General features: G+C 41.7%; 1 protein-coding gene across 10 annotated transcripts in view; it reads left to right on the top strand.

Moving 5' to 3' along the window:
- The window catches only part of Rcl1 (RNA terminal phosphate cyclase like 1), a 109,529-nt gene that overhangs the window by 42,939 nt on the left and 47,210 nt on the right, over positions 1 to 19,380 (top strand). For 2 of the 10 annotated variants that reach the window (XR_002213433.2, XM_020181212.2), the window contains one exon: positions 6 to 6,796. The exons of 7 other annotated variants lie outside the window; for them this stretch is intronic. Coding sequence is in view for 2 of the 3 variants with exons in the window: in XM_020181212.2 (XP_020036801.1) it covers positions 6 to 114 (109 nt within the window). In the remaining variant the exon portion in view is untranslated. One more of the 10 variants, XM_020181211.2, reaches the window with a different exon arrangement.

Here is a 19,380-nt window from a genome sequence, read left to right as displayed (position 1 = left end):
TTCAGAAACTGTGACAGGAGATTGTGGCTGCCAGAGTTCTGCATTCTTCCAGTGCACAGGCCTTGGAGTGTAGCCTGTTTCACCTCTATTGTGGAGTCGCCAGTGAACTGTTGATGAGGCATTGAGCATCTCTGAACCATGGTCTCCTCTGTAGATAGAGTGGTCCTGAGCTTGTGGGCTGTGGAGATGGAGTGAAGCTTAAGTGGGCTGAGGTGCTCACTGCTCTTGGCACTATACCCAAGGAGCTCAATTCCTGCTTGACACCCCCTTGCCCTGTCCCAGCAGCTTTTCTGCTCTTTGTGAGCTTGTACAGCATCCCCTGTCTTACACTGGTGAAGTGCTGTAAATGTTGCAGGGCTCTAACACATTTGTTATGTTTGAACTCCAGAATGTATTTGGCATGTTCTAAAAACAAGTGGTACTCTGACTGTTAAGATGAAAAAAGAGAAGCCAATTACCTGCTTATGGTAAATTCCTGGTCAAACTTGATTTGGAACCCCTGTGTCCCAACAGGACGGCCAGCCTAATTCTGTTTCCTTCTGTCTCTGTAACAGAGTTTCATAACTTCATTCTTAGAATAGAGGGTAGATGGGCTTCTTAAAAGCTGCTATTAGCAGAGAAAACCTATCAATATATTTTAAAGCTGTTGTGTAATGACTAGAGGGGAACACATCAAGCAGATTCTTCTTTCTGCCCCCAGGTCTTACCCTTCAACTCCTTATACTTGAATATAGGTAACCCCAACTTTTCCCATATCCATTCAAATGGGATGGAAACCAGGTAGCTTGGTGATTTGTATCCATGGGAGCTGCCAGAGAGACTGACCCCATAATTGCCCCCCTCACCTCATTGCTTCAGAAGGGGGCCTGGTGAGAGGGGCTTTGTCTAAGGAACAGAGCCTTGCAAGTCCTGGGTATTCAGGATTTCATGGGCAGGTGGCCTTTACTTGTTGGCCAATAGTGGCAGTGGGAGCAACCCACCTTTTGAAAATATACAGCGAAAGTTTTCTCTGTGCTCCAGAATTCTTTGAAAGCTTCTTGTCAGGTGGGCTGGAGGCTTTTGTAGAAAAGTCTGTTGTTTGTTTTTGTTTGGGGCAGTACTGGGGTTTGAACCCAGGGTCTCATGCTTGCTAGGCAAGCACTCCACCACTTGAGCCATTCCTCCAGCTTGTTTGTTGATTTTTGAAAATCAATCACTTTGTCCTGAAAAAATAAATAAAGGCTCATCAGAGGTACAGTTCATACAGGATTCTTCATACAGAATTTGTGTAGAACTCCAGTTGCTCAAAATGGTTTATCTGAAAAGCTACCAGTGACACTGTGCATATGGTTGTCTATTGAAGACAGAGTTGCCCATAGCTGGCTGTGGCCTCTTTTCCTGACCATCTGGTTGTGTCTAGGAAGTGTGAATCTACAGTCCTTGTGAAGTGTAGTGAACCTGGGATGTGGCACCTCAGTGGGCTGCAAGAAGTCTGTGGATGGCACTGGACAAGACACTGTTCATCTGCCTGCAGATATAGGCCAGTTTGTTCTCCTGTTGATTTTCATTTTCTTATGGAGGCTGTTTGTGGCATTTGATATCATCCCTGGTCATTTCTGAGCTTCTAAGCATTTTTACTTTTTAATATACCAGCTATAAGACACACAGGGAGAGTGGGGTTGGAGATGGGGGAAAAGACATTCTGAAATGTACTTTAATCCAGTCTCTTCTCTAGCCTTCCTCAGACAGACCGAGGGGTTGGCAGAACATTATGTAAAAAGTCAAACCAACTTTGCTTTTTCTTACTGTTCCAAAGGCTACAAATACCCCAAAGCTGCAAATATGTAGGCCTGCACACACAAGCCTGTGTTTCTCCCAACCTTCTTCAAGAGATCAAGGAAGCTAAGGTTCCTAGGAATTCTGCCAGCTGGGGAGGGTGTCTGGTTTTCTGAGTACAGTCAAATGATTCAGAGTGAATAGGCTGGATGAGGCCTGGGAGGAGAGCATGCCCCTGGCCTGTTAGTCTGTGGCAGCAGCAGCAGCAAAAGAGAGAACAAGCTGTTTTATCCTTAGAATACAGATGAGTGGTTGAGACGGCTGGCATTTTCTGTGTTGCTGCCAGCTGGAAGCTTGGCCTACAGATGTGGCCTGTTTATCTATGGGTTTGATGTGTTTTCTTTTTTCCCCCTAGGACAAGGTAGTAGGATGGTTGGAGAGGGAGGAAAAAAGAAAATTTCACTTGATGAATAAGACAGAAAAGCCACCAGGGGGAGATCTTAATTGCTGAGATTGTTTGAAGTCATTTCTCAAGATTACCTCTGACTCCTAAATTCTATTCGGTGCCTCTGTGGAGGACCTTAGATGTGTTTCACTATTATTGTGGGTTTCATTTATAGAGAAGGTCATTATTATTGAGATGCTTCTGTAGTTTACCAGGGGAGGGGACTGTTACGGAGACAGCTCTACTAAACCATTTAATTAGGCACTGTAAGTAAAGGATGCTGTGGGAGGGAAATACCACGTGGGGTGAGTTTCTGGCTAGGAGGGCTTAGCTTACAAATGGGATGCTATTTTTTATTCTTAATTATTTCTTTTTAAAAACACTTTGTTAGCATATATTAGTTGTACAAAAGAATTTTTGTGATACTTCCATACATGAATATGATGTACCCCAATTAAACTTACTCCTTCTATCACTCCCAGTCATTCCTCCCTTCTTAGAACAAATTTTAAAAGTTTTATTATTCTATTTTTATACAGGTACTTTGACCATATTCACACTCCCCTGCATCCTCTCCTTTTGCCCTCCCGCTCACACTGTACTCACCCTAAACAAAACCCGCTTATCTTCCTGTCCACCATTTTAAGGACTAGACTCCACATATGAGAGAGAACATGTAATATTTGTCTTTCTGACTTATTTCACTTAACATGATGAGGTCTAGTTTCATCCATATTCCTGGAAATGACATGATTTCATTCTTAAGGGCCAAATAATACTCCGTTGTATCTATAGATATGTCACATTTGGCATGTGGTTTGGATATACCACATTTTCTTTAGGGGATGCTATTTTAAAGGTGAAGATGAAGTACATTTCTAGATGGAAGAAAAACCTAAGAAGTGGGATATCTTTCTTTGAGCATGTACCCTCACCCAAGCTCTGTGGGTCTTGTTTTGTGTTTTGTTTTATTTTGTTTTTTCAGTGCTAGGGATTGAACTCAGGGCTTTGTGCTAGCTAGGCAAGCACTCTAGAACTTGAGCCCCCAGTCCTTTTGCTTTTAGTTGTTTGTTTAGAAAGATCTCATGCTAACTTTGCTCAGGCTGGCCTCAGAATGTGATCCTCTGTCTTTTTACCTCTGGAGTAGCTGGGATTGCAAGCAGAATACCCTGCTTGTTCTTGAGATTGGGTCTCAATAACTTTTGCCAGGGTTGGCCTCAAAACTGTAATCTTACTCTTTCACCTCTGCCCATAGCTGGAATTCCATGCATTATTGGTTCAACATTCCAGTCTTTGGACGAGGAGCACAGGGGTGGGGAGCACAGTCATTGCAGTGAGGCTTTTTACTTAGTTTGATGTATATACTGAGTATAGGGAGTGGGAAACAGGAGTGGTAATTGTTTTACCTTCATTAATAAATATTTGTTCATTTTAAGCAGCTTTATTGAAATTAATTTATATACCATAGTTTTCCCGTTTAAACTGTACAATTTCATGGCTTTTAGCATATTCACAGAGTTATGTAACCACAACCACAATCTAACTTTAGAACATCTTTATCATCCCGGAAAGAAACCCTCTGCCCATTTGTGGTTGCTCCCAGTTCCTCGTACTCTCCCCAGCCTCAGGCAACATTAGTCTGCTGTCTCCCTTGGTGATAGATTTGCTTATTGTGGCCATTTCCTATAAATAGAATCATGTAGTATGTGGTCCTGTATGACTAGCTTCTTCACTTAACATACTGTTTTCAAAGTTTATCCATGTCATAGTGTGTATCAGTACTTCATTTTGCCGCGTAATGTCCCATTGGACAGATATTACACATTTTATTTATGCATTCATCAATTGGTGGGCATTTGGGCTGTTTTAAATTTTTGACTCTTATGAACAATGCTGTTACGAACATTAATTTTTGCATGGGCGTATGTTTTCATTGCTCTTGAGTATTTATCAGAATGGGATTATTTTGTCATGTAGTAACTCCTTGGTTAACATTTCAAACAATTACCAGATTGTTCTCTACAGCAGCAAAATCATTTTACCTTGCTACCAGCAACGTTGGAGGGTTCTAATTTAGAAGTCCTCATTCACAGTTTTGTTACTGCCTGGCTTTTTTAGTGTAGCCATCCTCTTCAGTATGAAGCGGTATCCATAGTGGGTTTGATTTTCATTCCCCTGATGACAAAAGATGTCCAGCATCTTTTTATGCTTGTTGGTTATTCATATGTCTTTGAGGAAATGCCTATTTAGATCTCTTGTCCATATTAATTGTTTTTAAAATTATGGAGTTGTTAAAGTTCTTTATATTTATTTCTCTTATTCTACTTTTGATGTTATATTTAAGAAATTAAGACATTAAGAAATAATATAGTTAAGAAACTGTTGCCTTGCCCAATATAATGAAAATTTACTCCTGTTTACTTCTATAACTTTTGTATTTTTAACTTCTGCAGTTAGGTCTTTGACCTATGCGAGCTAATTTCTGTGTGTAATGTGAGAAATGTGTAAAACTTCATTCTTTTTTTTTGCCTTGCACTACTGGGGATTGAATTCAGGGCCTCATGCTTTCTAGGCAGGCCTCTACCACTTGAGCCACTCCACCAGCCCAGGTCTGCTGTTCTTTACTACATCGGTGTTTCCCACACTTGCTGATAAGAACTGCCGGGGGTGCTTGCTAACTCTGACCTGGTAGAGTGATGGGGAGGACATCTTTGTATGCCTTGTGATTCTGGCTCTTCTCCGCAATTACTTTCTCCCTACTGGTTCTGAGTTTATAGGAACCTTCGGGAACCTGTGTGTTTAATGAACTCTCCAGGTGAGTCCTACGGTCAGTCTGGCTGGGTGGTGCTGAGTTTGTTAGGGCAACATGTTAGAAGCTTATATTCCTGCACTATGGTCCATCCATAGAATAACTGTTCCCAAGGCCCACCCTTCTGTGTTAAGGAAATTACAAGAGACAGCCCCAATAACCTTTTTGTTTTACTTCGAGCTCTTCCCTGGCCAACTTATTTATATTGCCTTGTGCTAAATACGCACAATTACTGTTATGCCCACAGTCCTTCCCCTCCTACGCAACTTTATATAAATTTTCATAGTATTTGTCAAGAATAGCGTACTGATTCATCTTGTCTACACTGTTGGATTGAAATCTTCATGGGGGAAGGATTTTTATTTTCATCTTTTCTTCAGTTGGCTGCAACATCCCACCACCAACAATAGTGGTACATATTTAATGACTTTCAATAAAGATTTTTTGAGTACATGGAAGGGAATTGTTGAGAAATGAAGGAGACTTATCTATTTCAACATCAGAAATAGTCATTCTGCATGTTTTTTTTTTTTTTCCTTTTAACCTCGTGATGCTATGAATCATGGAAGGAAATGTTTCCATTTTTGCACGGGTCACTCAAAATTATCACATTTACGTCAATTCTCTTAACACGTATGTAGGATTGAATGGCTTATGTGTCATGGACTAACCTCTAACCTTTTCTTCAATTGAACTTTCTTATATTATGTATGCCATTGCAAACTGTCTAACTCCTCTTTAGAAACTGGTTGGGTATAAATAAGTCCTATTTAATCAGTTTTGGGTTTTTTGTTTTGTTTTGTGGTACTGGGGTTTGAACTCAGGGCCTCACACAAATGTCACATAGCAAGAGACAGGGAGTGCATGTGTGTGTCCTCTTGTTGCTGTCCCTCTTTAAAGTCACAAGTATTCAATCATGAGGACCCACTCCATCCTGATGACTTCATCTAAATCATTTTCCAAAGGCTCCACCTTTGGATGGATTTACTTTTTTTTTTTTTTTTTTTGGTGGGACTGGAGTTTGAATTTGGGGCTTTACACTTGAACGCAGGCGCTGTACTGCTTGAGCCATACCTCCAGTCCATTTTGCTGTGTTTATTTTGAAGATGGGGGTCTCATGAACTATTTGCCTGGGCTGCCTCAAATCATGATCCTCCCCATCTCAGCCTCCCAGGTAGCTAGAATTATAGGCGTGAACCACCATTGCCCAGCAGAGATGAATTTCTTAATACAACCTTTAAAAAATGTTATTATTAGCATATAACAGTTGTGCAGGTTGGTACACTGTGATATTTACATATTGCTTATAGTATATCTTAGATTTATCCCCTCCATTGTTCTTCCTCCTCTTGCCTTCCCCTTTCTTAGAACAATTTCAATAGATTTTATTATTTTATTTTTTAATAATTTTTTTTTGATGGTACTGGAACTTTAACTTAGTGCTTCATGCTTGCTAACCACTTGAGCCACTAAACCAGCCCTCTTTATCCTATTTTTCTATATTCATACGAAATACATCCACCATATTCACCCTTTCCTTATGCCTTCCCCGCTTCCATAGCTACCCACCCCTGGAAAGGATGTGTTTTACCCTCCTGTCCTTTTTTTTGTTTTTTTTTTTTCAAATGTATATTAATAGTCCAAGGTGATTAGATGTTCTTTATTCCAGTCTTTCCTCTTAGTCTTGGAAATTTAAAGCTTTGGTTCTAGGTCAGGGAGGGAGAGGAGAATTTCCTTTGAAATGAATCCTTTTATATTTTATTTTATCTTATTTTATTTATTTTTTTTTTTAGGATAGAGTTTTTGCGGCATTTGAAGAGCTTTTTCCAGATTATGTTTAAAATTGAGACCAAGCCATGTGATGAAGAACTCAAAGGTGGGGATAAAGTGCTGATGACCTGTGTTGGCATTGGCTTCTCTAACCTTAGCAAGACCCTCAAGTGACACTGTGACAAGATAAGGCCCCATTACCTGCAGACAAAGCAGAAGCTGCCAAGGACACCAAAGAGATATATTTATATCCAGGACAGGATACCCACTTATATTTTAAGAACGTTCTTAATTTTCCATCAACAATATCAATATAGAAATAAAAGACGCCTTCTCACCATGTGGTTTCCAGCCATTCCTCCGGTGACAGTGACATTGACATTGACATTGACATTCCTCAGGCTTGGTCCCGTAGAGCCGACCTGGAGGAAGAGTACCCTCAGGACATGGTTCCGATGCTAGTCCAGAATCACAGCAGCATTTCTCTTCTTCCTCAGCTTGCACCCCTGGACTTCTGTCCCATGGAGTCTGTGACTGTTCTTTCTTCAAGGACTTACCCCTTTGAGCTTGGTTTCTGTTGTAGGAACCAAATGTGGAAGCTCTTAGTGCATCATGTAACGCTATGCAAATGTCACAGTTGCTATATTAGACTGTTTTGTCTCGTTTTCTGAATGGGTTACTATTATGGACACATTCTCTTCTCTGCTGATTCGTTGTATGTATGAGGGAATGGGTGGCTGGGCTGGGGAAAGCAGTTAGGTGATGTGTGTAGATATTTTCTGTATCCTAGGTGTGCCACAGATTTTCTTATTTTATTTGTTCAGTAGCCCTATGATTGTAAATTATAATCTCCACACAAAAACAAGATATTTTGTTCCTTTAATATTTATAATGTGAAAACATTAGGTCTCCTGTTTTAAAGTCTAAGTGTAACAGTCAGGGTCTGGGATACTGCCTTTTTGTAAGTACATAGGCTAGCAGATGACATGAACCTGTTTATTACTACTTAGTAAGCAGCATGAGTTTTGTGTTTGTACTGGTTTCTCCTGTTTTCCAAACCCTCCAGTGCACAGAGGGGGGACCAGGTAGATGCCATGCATGCAGTGGGTTTGCGTCACAGCCGAGGGACACTTGTTCTTGAGAACTCTTTCTCTTTTGTAGCAAACCTGTTCATTGTTCCACTTGGACACATTACTTCATCCTTTAAGATAGCTTGTGACAAACAGTTCTGAGAAAGGACTTGGGTAAAGGCCTCCCTAACAAGAATGTGCAAGAATGCTCAGGACAATGGAGGATTGCTCTGACCCACTAGTAGATCCTACATTTGGCCATATACATGGTTGTGGTTGGAAGAAGGGAAAGATCTAATGATTTTCTCCACCTGGGGTGGGCTTTTGAAGTAAGGAATGATCCTTGCCTCACCAATTGTTCTTGGTACCCTTGTCTTTTTCAGTGAAAGGGGTCAGAGAAAGGCTGTGCTCTGGTGACTGTGGGAGTAAGAGAGGCTGTGTAACATTCACAACTGAGGCTCTCTACTGTGAGCTTTCTATATTGTATCGATGTTCCGTTGGTGCATAACAAATGATCACAGTCTTGGCAGCTTAATATCCACTTGCCATGTGACAGTTCTATAGGATAAACATGAGGCAGGTGTGGTTGGATTCTCTGCATGTGTCTCATAAGGCTGGGATGGGCTCTCATTTGAAGGCTCTGGGAAAGAATGTACTTCCAGCTCATTCAGGTTGTTGGTGGAATTCAGGATATGGGGTGGAAGTTCCCATTTCTTTGCTGGCTATCAGTTGCAGACATCCCTCATCTTACAAAAGTTGTCCACATTTTTGTTCACTCCGCCCCTCCATTTTAAGCCAGCAGTGGTGCATCGGATCTTTCTTGTGCTTTAAATCTGACTCCCTCTTCTGATGCCAACTGTAGAAATCATTGCTTTTAAATAGCTCATTGCACAATAGTCCCACTTGGATAATCTCCCTGATTATCTAGATACCAGTCACAGCATTATCTAGATCAGTGCTTTATTGACCAAAGACTGGAAATAGGTGATGGTTATCTTAGAATTCTACCTATGACACAGACTGCAATTATGTTTAGTGCCACTGCTGTTTTAAATCAGATCTGCCCAAATGGAACTTAGGTACACAGCTAAGCAGTCACATTGCTTTCGACCTGTCAAATACTACTCAACAAGGGCCTCCTGTCCTTTGGCACAAGCTCCAGAAATAGTACCCTTGATCAATATCAGGTGTTAGGCAGAGGCCAGGCAGATTTTTACAAGCAGTAGAGAGAATGTGCACTTCTGCCTGTGTAAACCCAGTAGTGTCTGATAAGGTTCCAGTTCTCCATCTGCCCTAGTGCTTTTAGAGTTGAAACCTGGCAGTAGGGGTGAAAGGAGGATAAACGCAATTTTTTTCCTTTTGACATAGGGTGGTTTTGAACTCACGATCTCCAGCCTCAGCCTCCTCAATGCTGGGACTGTAGTGTATATCACTATGCCTGCTTCTCACTACTTCTCAAATTCTCAAGAGAAGATCATACCTTGTGCAGAAGAGAACCTTTGCTGGTTACTGGTACATCTTGGAAACAAGTCAACTCCTGTAGTCTCTGCTTTGTTTCCAGCTTTGCTCTTCATTGGTCCAGCTACTTGCCAAGGACAGTTTAGTGAGAGAGATTCCAGCATTTGGGGGTGGTTTTCTGTCTTGGCTTCTCTACTCCCCTCTGCTGATAGAGAAACATCACTTTTGCACTAAAGCAGCAGTTGTTCCATGGCACTAGTACATTTTTTTTTGGCAAATACACCTGTGTCATTGTTGGGTATTGTGGCAGAATCATTGTGTTCACCTTCCTGTCATATACCATTCCCCTCTTACGTCTTTCAACAGAGGGAGCCAGTCTCCCTGTATCATGATTATTTTACCATACTTGCCAAAATCCTTGGTAAGGGCTGGGAGGAAGCAAAGTCATTGCAACATGGAGTTCTGGTTAGGAAAGAGTAACAGAAGGACTAGCTGAAATCCAAATTGCCCTAAAAGGGCAACTAACCTTGTGGATTTTGTTTTTTATTTTTAAAACTATTTTTTTATAAAAAGTGGTAAAGGATGTCTAATCACAGATTCAACTTTAAAAGCCAAAACTTAGGTTGCAACATGGTGCCAGCCCTTTCTCACCACCACTCCTACAACATGAGGTAGCCATTTCCCTCTTGGTCTTTATGTTGGGAAGCTTTTAGACGACAGCAGCGCTGGCAGTTAGTTTTATGGTCACCAAGTAAAAAGAGTTGAGTGTGCTAATGACAGAAAGGAAATAGGCGGGATGAAGTCCAAGAGGCTTGAAACAATTGATAAAATTGGAGGGAGATGGAGAAACTGAAGCACCAATGAAACAAGTTCTGAAGTTCTGGCAGTGGCTGAGATAGGGGTGGGATTCACCTGGGGGAGCGAGAAGCAGGGTGGACTAAAGAAATGGATTTACTAGGGCTTCAGTTAAGGGTGTGGGAAGAAGTATGTCGGGTTCCATGACCTTTTTGTTGCTACTGTGTTGGGCCCCTGTAGGTATCCATGTAGGTGGTTTCAGCCAGGCCATGATGCATAGGAATGCAGCTCCACAGGCTATATGCACAAACTCCTCCATTGTCCCTCACTGATGTAAGAGTGATGGGAAGTAACTCAGGCTTAGTCAGACCTTCCATGTTTCGACGATCCTGATCTGTTTTTTAGAAGTGACTAATAGTTAATGGGAATGCCGGTAGGCCGCCAGGCCTTTTTGTACTTTTGTTGGCCACATCTAAGAACATACTTGTGTGGAAAAAATTTATCAGTGTTTGACATCTAACGGAAGCCAAACTAAATGGTTCATTTATTCAAGCAAATAGAAGCTGTCAGGTTGCCTGAGTGTAGGACTGCTCTAATTCCCTGTCATATTTGTCTCATGCCTGTCAGATATCTGACCCCAAACTTTATCATAGGCCTTGGATCAGTACCTGTTTTTAAACAATGTAGGTGTTTCTGACATTTGAGTTTCTCTGAAAGTTCAGGACATACTTAATTCCTCTGTATTTCCTCCCCATTCCCAACTCTGTAAAGAATCTGGCATCCAGAAATATGTGGGTTAAGTTGATAATTTCCTTCTGCTGTGATTTGGGAAATGATACATTCAAACATCAAGGCAGGTGAATTTATAGAGATCAGAGGCAAAGTAATAAAGATTCCCACCCCAGCAATGACATATGGTGATACCATGTGTCCTCTAAGTACCCTATTACCACGGTTGTAATAGAGTGGCAGGTTGCTGCTGGACTTAGTGTCAGGCAACTAGTCTTTTATCTTGGGAGCATATGATACTTCAAAGGAGAATGGTTAGGGCAACTGCTTCTTTCTGCTGCTCCATCTGGGAGTTATGGGACATCTTGAAGCTTTTTCTAGTCTTTAAGGAAGAATGTGAGTAGAGGCTACATATTTTGAAAGTGCCTGGCTTGCTATGTGAAGGGATCCAACTTCAGCTGGCTGTTTTAAGTGTTGAGTATAGTTGATTCTTAGACCCTCCCACATGCTTCTCTCTGCGCCCTAAGGTCTGTTGACCACTGTGCTATTTTACTCTCCAAGCAATTAAAGGCATTGTGCTAAGATCTTATAAGCTTTGAAGGACCTACAAAAACGTTTGCAAGAAGCCTGGATAAAAATGTGGTTGCAAACTGAAATGAAAAGAGCAAATGTGATTAAATATCCACAGAATGAAGTAAATGCTTTTAGCTCCATTGTTAAAATATTGGAAACCATGTAGGGAAGAGTTTTCACAAGGGTTCCTAAGCATACCAAGTGATTGTGAAGAATCATGTTACTACATTTACTACCACCAACAAGCAATTTAAAAGGTAAAACTAGAAAAAGCTTTTCAGAAATTTGGGCTGTGGCCGAATTTTAGTATGTGTGGTTTGATAACAGTGTCATAAAAAGCCTGGAAAGTTAATTGATCTAAGTCCTTTCCTAAGCCACAGCCTCAATCTTAAAGCCTCATTAGTCCCTGAGGGAGCCCTTGACACCCCCTCCCACACATACCCCTTGTTTGCTGGTCTCACAGACCCTTGGTGCCCCCCCCACCATACTCACAGCTGTTGCTTAATTTTCCCTGTTAACCTATTATGGTATGGCCTGGGTGCATAGTTTAAAGCTGAGTGTGGCTGTGATTTTAAAGCCTTACTGTAAAAAAATCATTAATTTATGAAGACAGCTTAGGTTTCCTGAATTTCAGCAGAGCATTGTGGAAATCACACAGGCTTAGGAAGTAAACCTGTGGTTGAATCTTATCTGTGTCAGTAGTACTGGGCCAGCTCTCCATCCTTCTGACTCTTAGCTTTTTCATCTGAAACTGGAAAACATCTATCTCTCTTTTTGCTGGTGTTAAGCACAATAACTGTTATTAGAATTCTTTTGGTTGTTCAGTCCTTGGTGAAGATTTAAAGCAACCTTCTACCTAATGTCAGTGTGAGTCACAGGGCTTATCTTTACATCTAGTACTTGGATGTGCTCAACTAGAAGACAGGATACAAGCTATGACACCTACACGTGACTTGAGGTCATACTGCCCCATGACAAATGTGACAGAGTTTAAAAAAAAAAAAAAAGGCCTGTGGGCATCTCAGTGAAGTTCACCATGTTCTGACATGGAGTGCCAGCACTGATCCAGTCTGGCTGACCTCAGGATTGTCAGATCCAGAGCTACATGGTATACCAAACCAAATTGAGCTGTAAGGAACTGCATCCTTTCCCACCAGGAAAGAAAAGAAGCATAATTTCAATTGCCATCTGAGATCTTGTATGTCTTTCTATTTTCATGTTGATTGCTGCTGAATGGACTATCATGAAATAGAAAAAGTCAGCCACGCCTAAGGTCTTAGGGTTTGGTCTTTCATTTAACGCCCACTTTTGAGCAAGTTACTCAGCCTTATGAGCCTCTGCTTCTTCATTAGGATATGAGCAAAATTTACCGCAAAAGACAACAAAGATCAATCTCATTTGGCACAAGCCCTTACATGCCAGGTACTTGGCTTTAATAAACTATGAGTTGTTTTGTTGCCGGGTGATAGAGTAAAAGGTTAGATTTCATGAGCCCAGCAATTTTATGACAGGGATATGTAAGTCCATTTAACTTGTGTGAGTCCTAAGACTTTGAATTTGGGTAGAATTCAGTTGCAAATGAAAAATCAAATCAACTCAAAAGAATTTATGGACTTTTAACTAAGAAGTTAAGGTAGTACATTTTGCTTCATGTCTAGCTGGTTATTATCCAAGATTTTAAACAATGTCATCAGAATTCAAGTCTGCCATCTGTCAGCTCTGCTTTCTTTCTTTTTTTTTTTAAATCAATTCTTTATTCAGGTAACAAGTTGGTTATGTTCACTGCATTGTATGAAACATCACAATATCATACTAGAAAGGAACTTATCAGTACAGGGTTGGATCAGAGTGGAACATGAACAATAAACCGTTTGCATTCTTCATTCCCTATCTTTAACAAGCCCCCCAAACCCAGTAAAGGGACAAATAGCTTTCAACACCATCATATAAAGCACTTTAACTTACAAAGCTAAAATCTAAAGAATAAATAAAATATATTGTGGCAGCAATTCCTTTTAGACCAAAAATCAGGTGCACAATAAATCAAGTGATCAGGAAAGCTGTTTTTTTGTTCTGAGGAGCTCTGCTTTCTTTAGTGTTGTCTCCCTTCCCCAGCAGCATTGTCTTTTGATAGCCCATTTTCTCGGCAGCCCTAGTGGACAAAGAGATCCTCTGTACACAATTGCACAATACTTTAATACTTGAAAGGTTTTTGTTTGTTTTTTGTTTTTGTGGTACTGGGGTTGGAACTCAGGGCCTCAGGCTTGCTAGGCAGGCACTCTACCACTTGAGCCATGCCCCACATCTAGGTTCTTTTCTCATCCTTGGAGTGGCAATGACATCAGCCTCACCCAAACTGTGTGAACTAAGAAAAGAATGAGGTGACTCAAAAATCTGAAAATCTGAATGCTTTTACAAAAAATTGATACTTGGCAGGTAGAAACAATAGTTGCCCACTGCAGACTACATTGCCTAATTCCCAAAGTATTCTAAAAAAGATGTCCTTTAGTACTGACTGGCCACTCACTATCTGTCACCATCCAGAGCCTTCCAACATTATAGCAAAGAATTAGTTGGACAAGGATGAAGTCCTTTAACAAAGCCCAACAAAGATCATTGTAAGCCGCCTGTGGTGGCAAATGCCTATAACTCCAGCTTCTTGGGAGGTGGAGGCAGGGGGATCATGAGTTTGAGGTTAGTCTGGGCAAAGTTAGTGAGACCCTATCTCAAAAACAAACAACAACAAAAACAAACAAAACAAAGGGTTGGGGGCATAGCTCAAGTGGTAGAATGCTTGCCTTACATCCACGAGGCTATAGTTTCAATCCCTAGTACTGCCAAAAGGAGGGAAGGGGGGAAAAGGAAGGAAGGGAGGGAGGAGGGACAAAGGGAAGGAAAGAAGGAGGAAAGGGAGGGAAAAATCATATCCACAAGGCCAAAATACTTTAGCCAGTAGTATTCTTGATCTAGAAAGGGTAATGATAACCCACAGAGAGAAATGGGCATGACCAGTTCAAGGCATGGGAGCAGCATGTGGAGTAGGAGCCTGGCCAAAGCAAATAGGGTGCCTCTGTGCAGATGTTGGTTGATTCCATTATGGTTCTGCCTTTCCCAACCTCTGGAAAGACATTCAAGTGTTGGAGGAGTCTGGGAGGAAAGCTAGGACTTTTTTCCTGGAATGTAAATGATGACAGCAGCATAAAGAGCAATTTGCAGAAGAGCAATGAAAACATATCAAAGCGTATTGGGGTGGACATATGAGAAGTATTTCTCTTATTTCCAGATGATTTGCACTTTTTTTTATAGTTGTATATGTTATAGGTGTTAGTTTATATTAAGAATTTTAGGTAAAATTCCTATAATTTTTCATCAATTCTAAGGCATCCCCTATGCCCTACTCCTCTGTACCCTCAAAAAAAAAAAACCAAAATACTGTACAAGCAACTTACTTGTGATGTAGCTATGTCCTTGGAAGGAGGTGTTGTAGGTGGAGGGAGGCTTGTGATGCTGGCCAAGGCGCTTAGTCCCCTGCCTGCTGTCTCCCAGCCCTGGCTGCAGAACTCTGGACCAGAGCACTGGATTTGACCTTCAAATTAGGGTCTCTTTAGAACCAGTGTAGTGCTTCCCAGAGGACATTTGTGGACACGAGCGTCATGGTGTGCCTTCCCTGGAAGGTGTACAATACAACGTTCTTGTAAAATGTGCAGTCCTGAGGGTCTGCAGGCCTGGAGGTCATGGACATTGTGAATGTTTCAAGTCCTGCAGTGACACCGTGTTTAACCTACTGCTTTCCAAACTCACTTGACATGGAACTCTCCCCACCCTGAACAAAAGTGTAGGTTACTTTCACGGTTCTTGGCCTAGTAGGATTTTAAAGAAAAATAACACATAAATACATTTTTTTTGAGACAGGGTTTCACTGTGTAGCCCAGGCTGACCTTGCACTTGTGATCCTTCTGCCTCAGTCTTCCTAGTGTTAGGACTAGATATGTATCAACCACTTCCCGCTTAAACTACATTCTTGATTGGCGTATTATGAGAAGCTGAGCAGTTACAGGGAACAGAAGTGGAAAATCATGGCTCATATCTAACCCTCATCTAGTCCATCAACAACCCTCACACGAGTGTCAAATCAATGACTACTATCCCCACTTGGCCCCATACTATCTTCTCCTGTCTGGGCTTTCAGGAATTAGAAGTGTCAGGTGAGCAGATAGGGTGGGATTTTTTTTTTTTGCCTCATTATGTGATACTTTATAATGCTCCTGATATTGTGAGTCACATTTACTATTCTTCTGTTAATGTCTTAGAGGTTCAACCTGACAACAGAGCCCATTTTGGTCCCTGAGCTGGAAGATGTTAGAAGATGTTAGGAAGAAAACACTTGGGGATGGGGAACCATGGAGAAAAGGAATGTTCCTTGAAGTCCTGTGGTTGACAGTTCAGACTACCATGAACCTCAAAATACCTAGATTTATTTATTTTTTATTTTTTATTTTTTTCATTTTTCTTTTATTATTCATATGTGCATACAAGGCTTGGTTCATTTCTCCCCCCTGCCCCCACCCCCTCCCTTACCACCCACTCCACCCCTCCCTCCCCCACCCCTCAATAACATACCTAGATTTATAAAGAAGTCTGACTTGGGTGATAACCTGCAGATACACCAGATGCAAAGAAGTGGCTTTCAAGGCAGAGGACTGGTTGCTGCAAAAAGGGAGAGGGCTTAGGCCTGGAGAGTGGACTTCCTAAAAGATGCTTCTATACGTAAGGCAAGCTGCTGTCTTGAATCACTGCCATCCCTGCTTCTCTGTTGATGGGCTGTCCAGAAAAGAGCCTGGCTGGACATTCTCTGAGTGTCTTCTTTAAAATGTAGGGTTTACATGGGTGATTTTAAAAGTTGTTGATCCTTTATGTCAAGGATACACTTTTGCAGCTCTTATCAACCTGAGGAAGTGCTGTTTTCAGTCCTGAGTTTTGTCTTTGGTGAATACAGAAGGTGAAGGAGCAGCAAAGATTCAATCAACCCCTCAGAAAACTTAGGTGAGAAAATAACCAGGTAATAGTGAATGCCCTGTCACTTACCTGCAAAGGAGAGTACAAAAGGAAATGGAAAATAACCTTAGATGGAAGGAGTGAGGTGAGAACATTTATAAATAGTAAGAAAATGACTCTGGAAAAAGAAGGGCTGTGGGGAAAACAAGAGTGGGTCAGCAGCTCCAGTCTCTCAGGGACTGTCCTACTTGCCTGATCCATTTGCCGGGATTTTGTGTTCCCCAAGAGGATATCCTAAATGTGAACACATGATACACCTTGCACATCTTGTAGGACTGTCTTCCCAAATGTTTAGAACTACCACTGTTAGAAAAGGCATGTAAATCCATTTTAAAACATTACTGCATCATACTTATTTCATTAAGCACTTTCTCAGTCAACAGATTCTGACATTCTATAGAAACAAGTCTATGAAATTTTTAGATGTTAAAAGAGAGCCTTATGCTTTCTTGGAACGGTTGGAGTGACTGTTACATTGTAAACTTACTTTCTCCCAAGTACTAGTTTCTGATTGGTTACCTTTCTTGGTCATGGGATTATTCTGGAAGGTTCTAGAAAATTTGAACTTTGTGGTACCATTTTTTTTTTCTTTTTGCAGTACTGGAGTTTGAACTCAGAGCCTTGTGCTTGGTAGGCAAGCACTCTACCACTTGAGCCACTCCTCCAGCCCTTTTTGCTTTAGTTATTTTTTAAGATAGGGTCTTGTACTTTTTGCTCAGGCTGGCGGTGGACTGTGATCCTTGTACCCATTCCTCCAGCATAGCTAGGATTATGGGCATGCACCACCATGCCCAGTGGTAAGGTCTTGCAAACTGTTTTCTGCCTGAGTTGATCTTGAACCGTGATCCTCCTATGTCTGCCTCCTAAGTGTCTAGGATTACAGGAGTACAGGGATTATAGCAACCATACCTGAGGTGTCACTAACATTGACTCTGCCTATTGGGGAGGGTTAGGAGAGAGAAGTGGGGAGACTGGAAGTCAGCTCAGTTACTGATCCTTTCTCATTCATCAAAAAGACAAAGTTCCCTTGGACATACTGATGTAATGCTGACATGCTGTCCAAGCTGAACCTCCCTGATGCGAGGTGAGTGCTGCTTCCTTTTCTCAGGATATTTTTCTCCTCAAAGCAGCTCAATTCAAAGGAGGCAAGTGTTCCTATTTGCCTTTGTTCACATGTGTCACTGCTTTATGGATTTCAAAACACTTCCACGAACATTAGCTCATGCCATCCTCCCAAGTGCTTCTCAGGTTAGGCTTAGGAGAGCTATGAGACATGCTTGCACTTGCACAATTAATGGAGAAACTAGAATCTGAACACAAACTTTTGAGTTCCTCTAGCTGTGAGCCATGGCATGTGTACTGGCAGGTTGTATCTTGGTGTCCTTTCAAATGAATATTCTTTAAATATCTGTTCAGTATCTGTTTAGAGACAAGAGGATGAATACTTTGTGAGGAAAGGATCGAAAAGGCAGCACTCCAGTTTTTCATGTTTTCTTCTGAAAACAAACCAACCAAGGGCAAATTAGTTATCTTCTGTTATTCAAGTATTCCCCTGTAGAAATTATATTAGGATCTTTTTTATTTAAGTAAGTTAATTTATTTATTTTAATGCGACTGAAAACTCAGGCTGAAACAAAAATAAACACTCATATGATTCATTCTATGTAGCCAGTATCATGATGCATGGAGAACTTAAGGTTGAACCACGTACAGCTTGAACCAGGCATGTATTCATGGCCACTTACCTGTGGTCCTGTGGCACACCTCACTCAGGTTATCAGAGCAGTTACTCCACTGTGTTTATTTCTTCCTGTTTCTTCCCCACTGGACCATGGTGCATTTGTGTCTTTACCTCCAGGCCCTGAAGCAGTGCTGGTACATGGCTTGAAGTGGGAGTGAGATGTCTTAGAGGATAATTCTGCTTCAATAGTTGACACACTCTTAAGTGGCATATCCACAACTGAAAGCAATGCCTCCTCCCCCCAAAAAAATTCCAGACCTAGAATTTCATTTCTCCCTTGCATGGCACTTTCCATGAAAGAGCCATCTCTGCTGGTCTTGGGGATACCAAGGCACTGTACAGAGATGCCTAACCCTAATCCACTCTTGCTGGTAGGATCTCAGTCACTAAAACCTGTCTGTTCTAAAGGCCAGCATGGTTTGATCCACTCCTAAGTGCCCACCTCACGTGAACATTAAATCAAATCCTAATTTAATGGAGTGGTTGCTGGGAAACCAAGGAGTGTCAAGTATCTGACATCTCCCAGGAGACTCAACAAGGAGACCTTTTTTTTCTAAGGTGCCCTGTAAGTTATCTTTTTCAGTGGAAAAGTGGTTCCCCCTCCTTTCCCTCTGCATACCCATCCTTTAACGAGGCTTGAAAATGCACCCAGCAGCGGCTCCCACAATGAGCAGGAGGCAGACCTTTCCAGGTGGAGTAAGGTGTTAGCAAAGGAGGGAGAGTTTTTCAGAAGAAAAACTCTAGAGGAACTGTGTCTGAGAAACAATTGTCAGCCCATCCTCTGAATCTCTCCTGCATCTCATTGAGACTATTTCTAGCTGAGCCACATAGCTCAGCTAGACGCATGGGCGTCTTTTATCCTGTTCTGGCATTGTGCCAGATCAGCTTTGTCTTCTATTAACTTGCCAAGAGGCCAGGCAGTCACACTGGGATCTTTTCTCCCGTGCAGCTCTCCTGGGGACCGAGCTGCAGAGTTTGTGCTTACTTCACTTCCTATCCAGTCTTCCTCCCTCCTCCCTTTTCTAGGCTGTCCCTCCAAGAAGTTGTATTGGGAGGTGGCACTGGCTGTGGGCAAAAGGACAGCTGTCATGTTTATCATATGGCTGCCACACACTCTGCCCAAACACAAACTGAGAATGCGGCCTTAGATATCAGCTGGTAGCTGCCTGCCTTGCAGTCA

This window comes from Castor canadensis, chromosome 13 (assembly GCF_047511655.1).
Source record: "Castor canadensis chromosome 13, mCasCan1.hap1v2, whole genome shotgun sequence".
NCBI lineage: Eukaryota > Metazoa > Chordata > Mammalia > Rodentia > Castoridae > Castor > Castor canadensis.
This window is presented reverse-complemented; position numbering and strand designations above follow the sequence as displayed.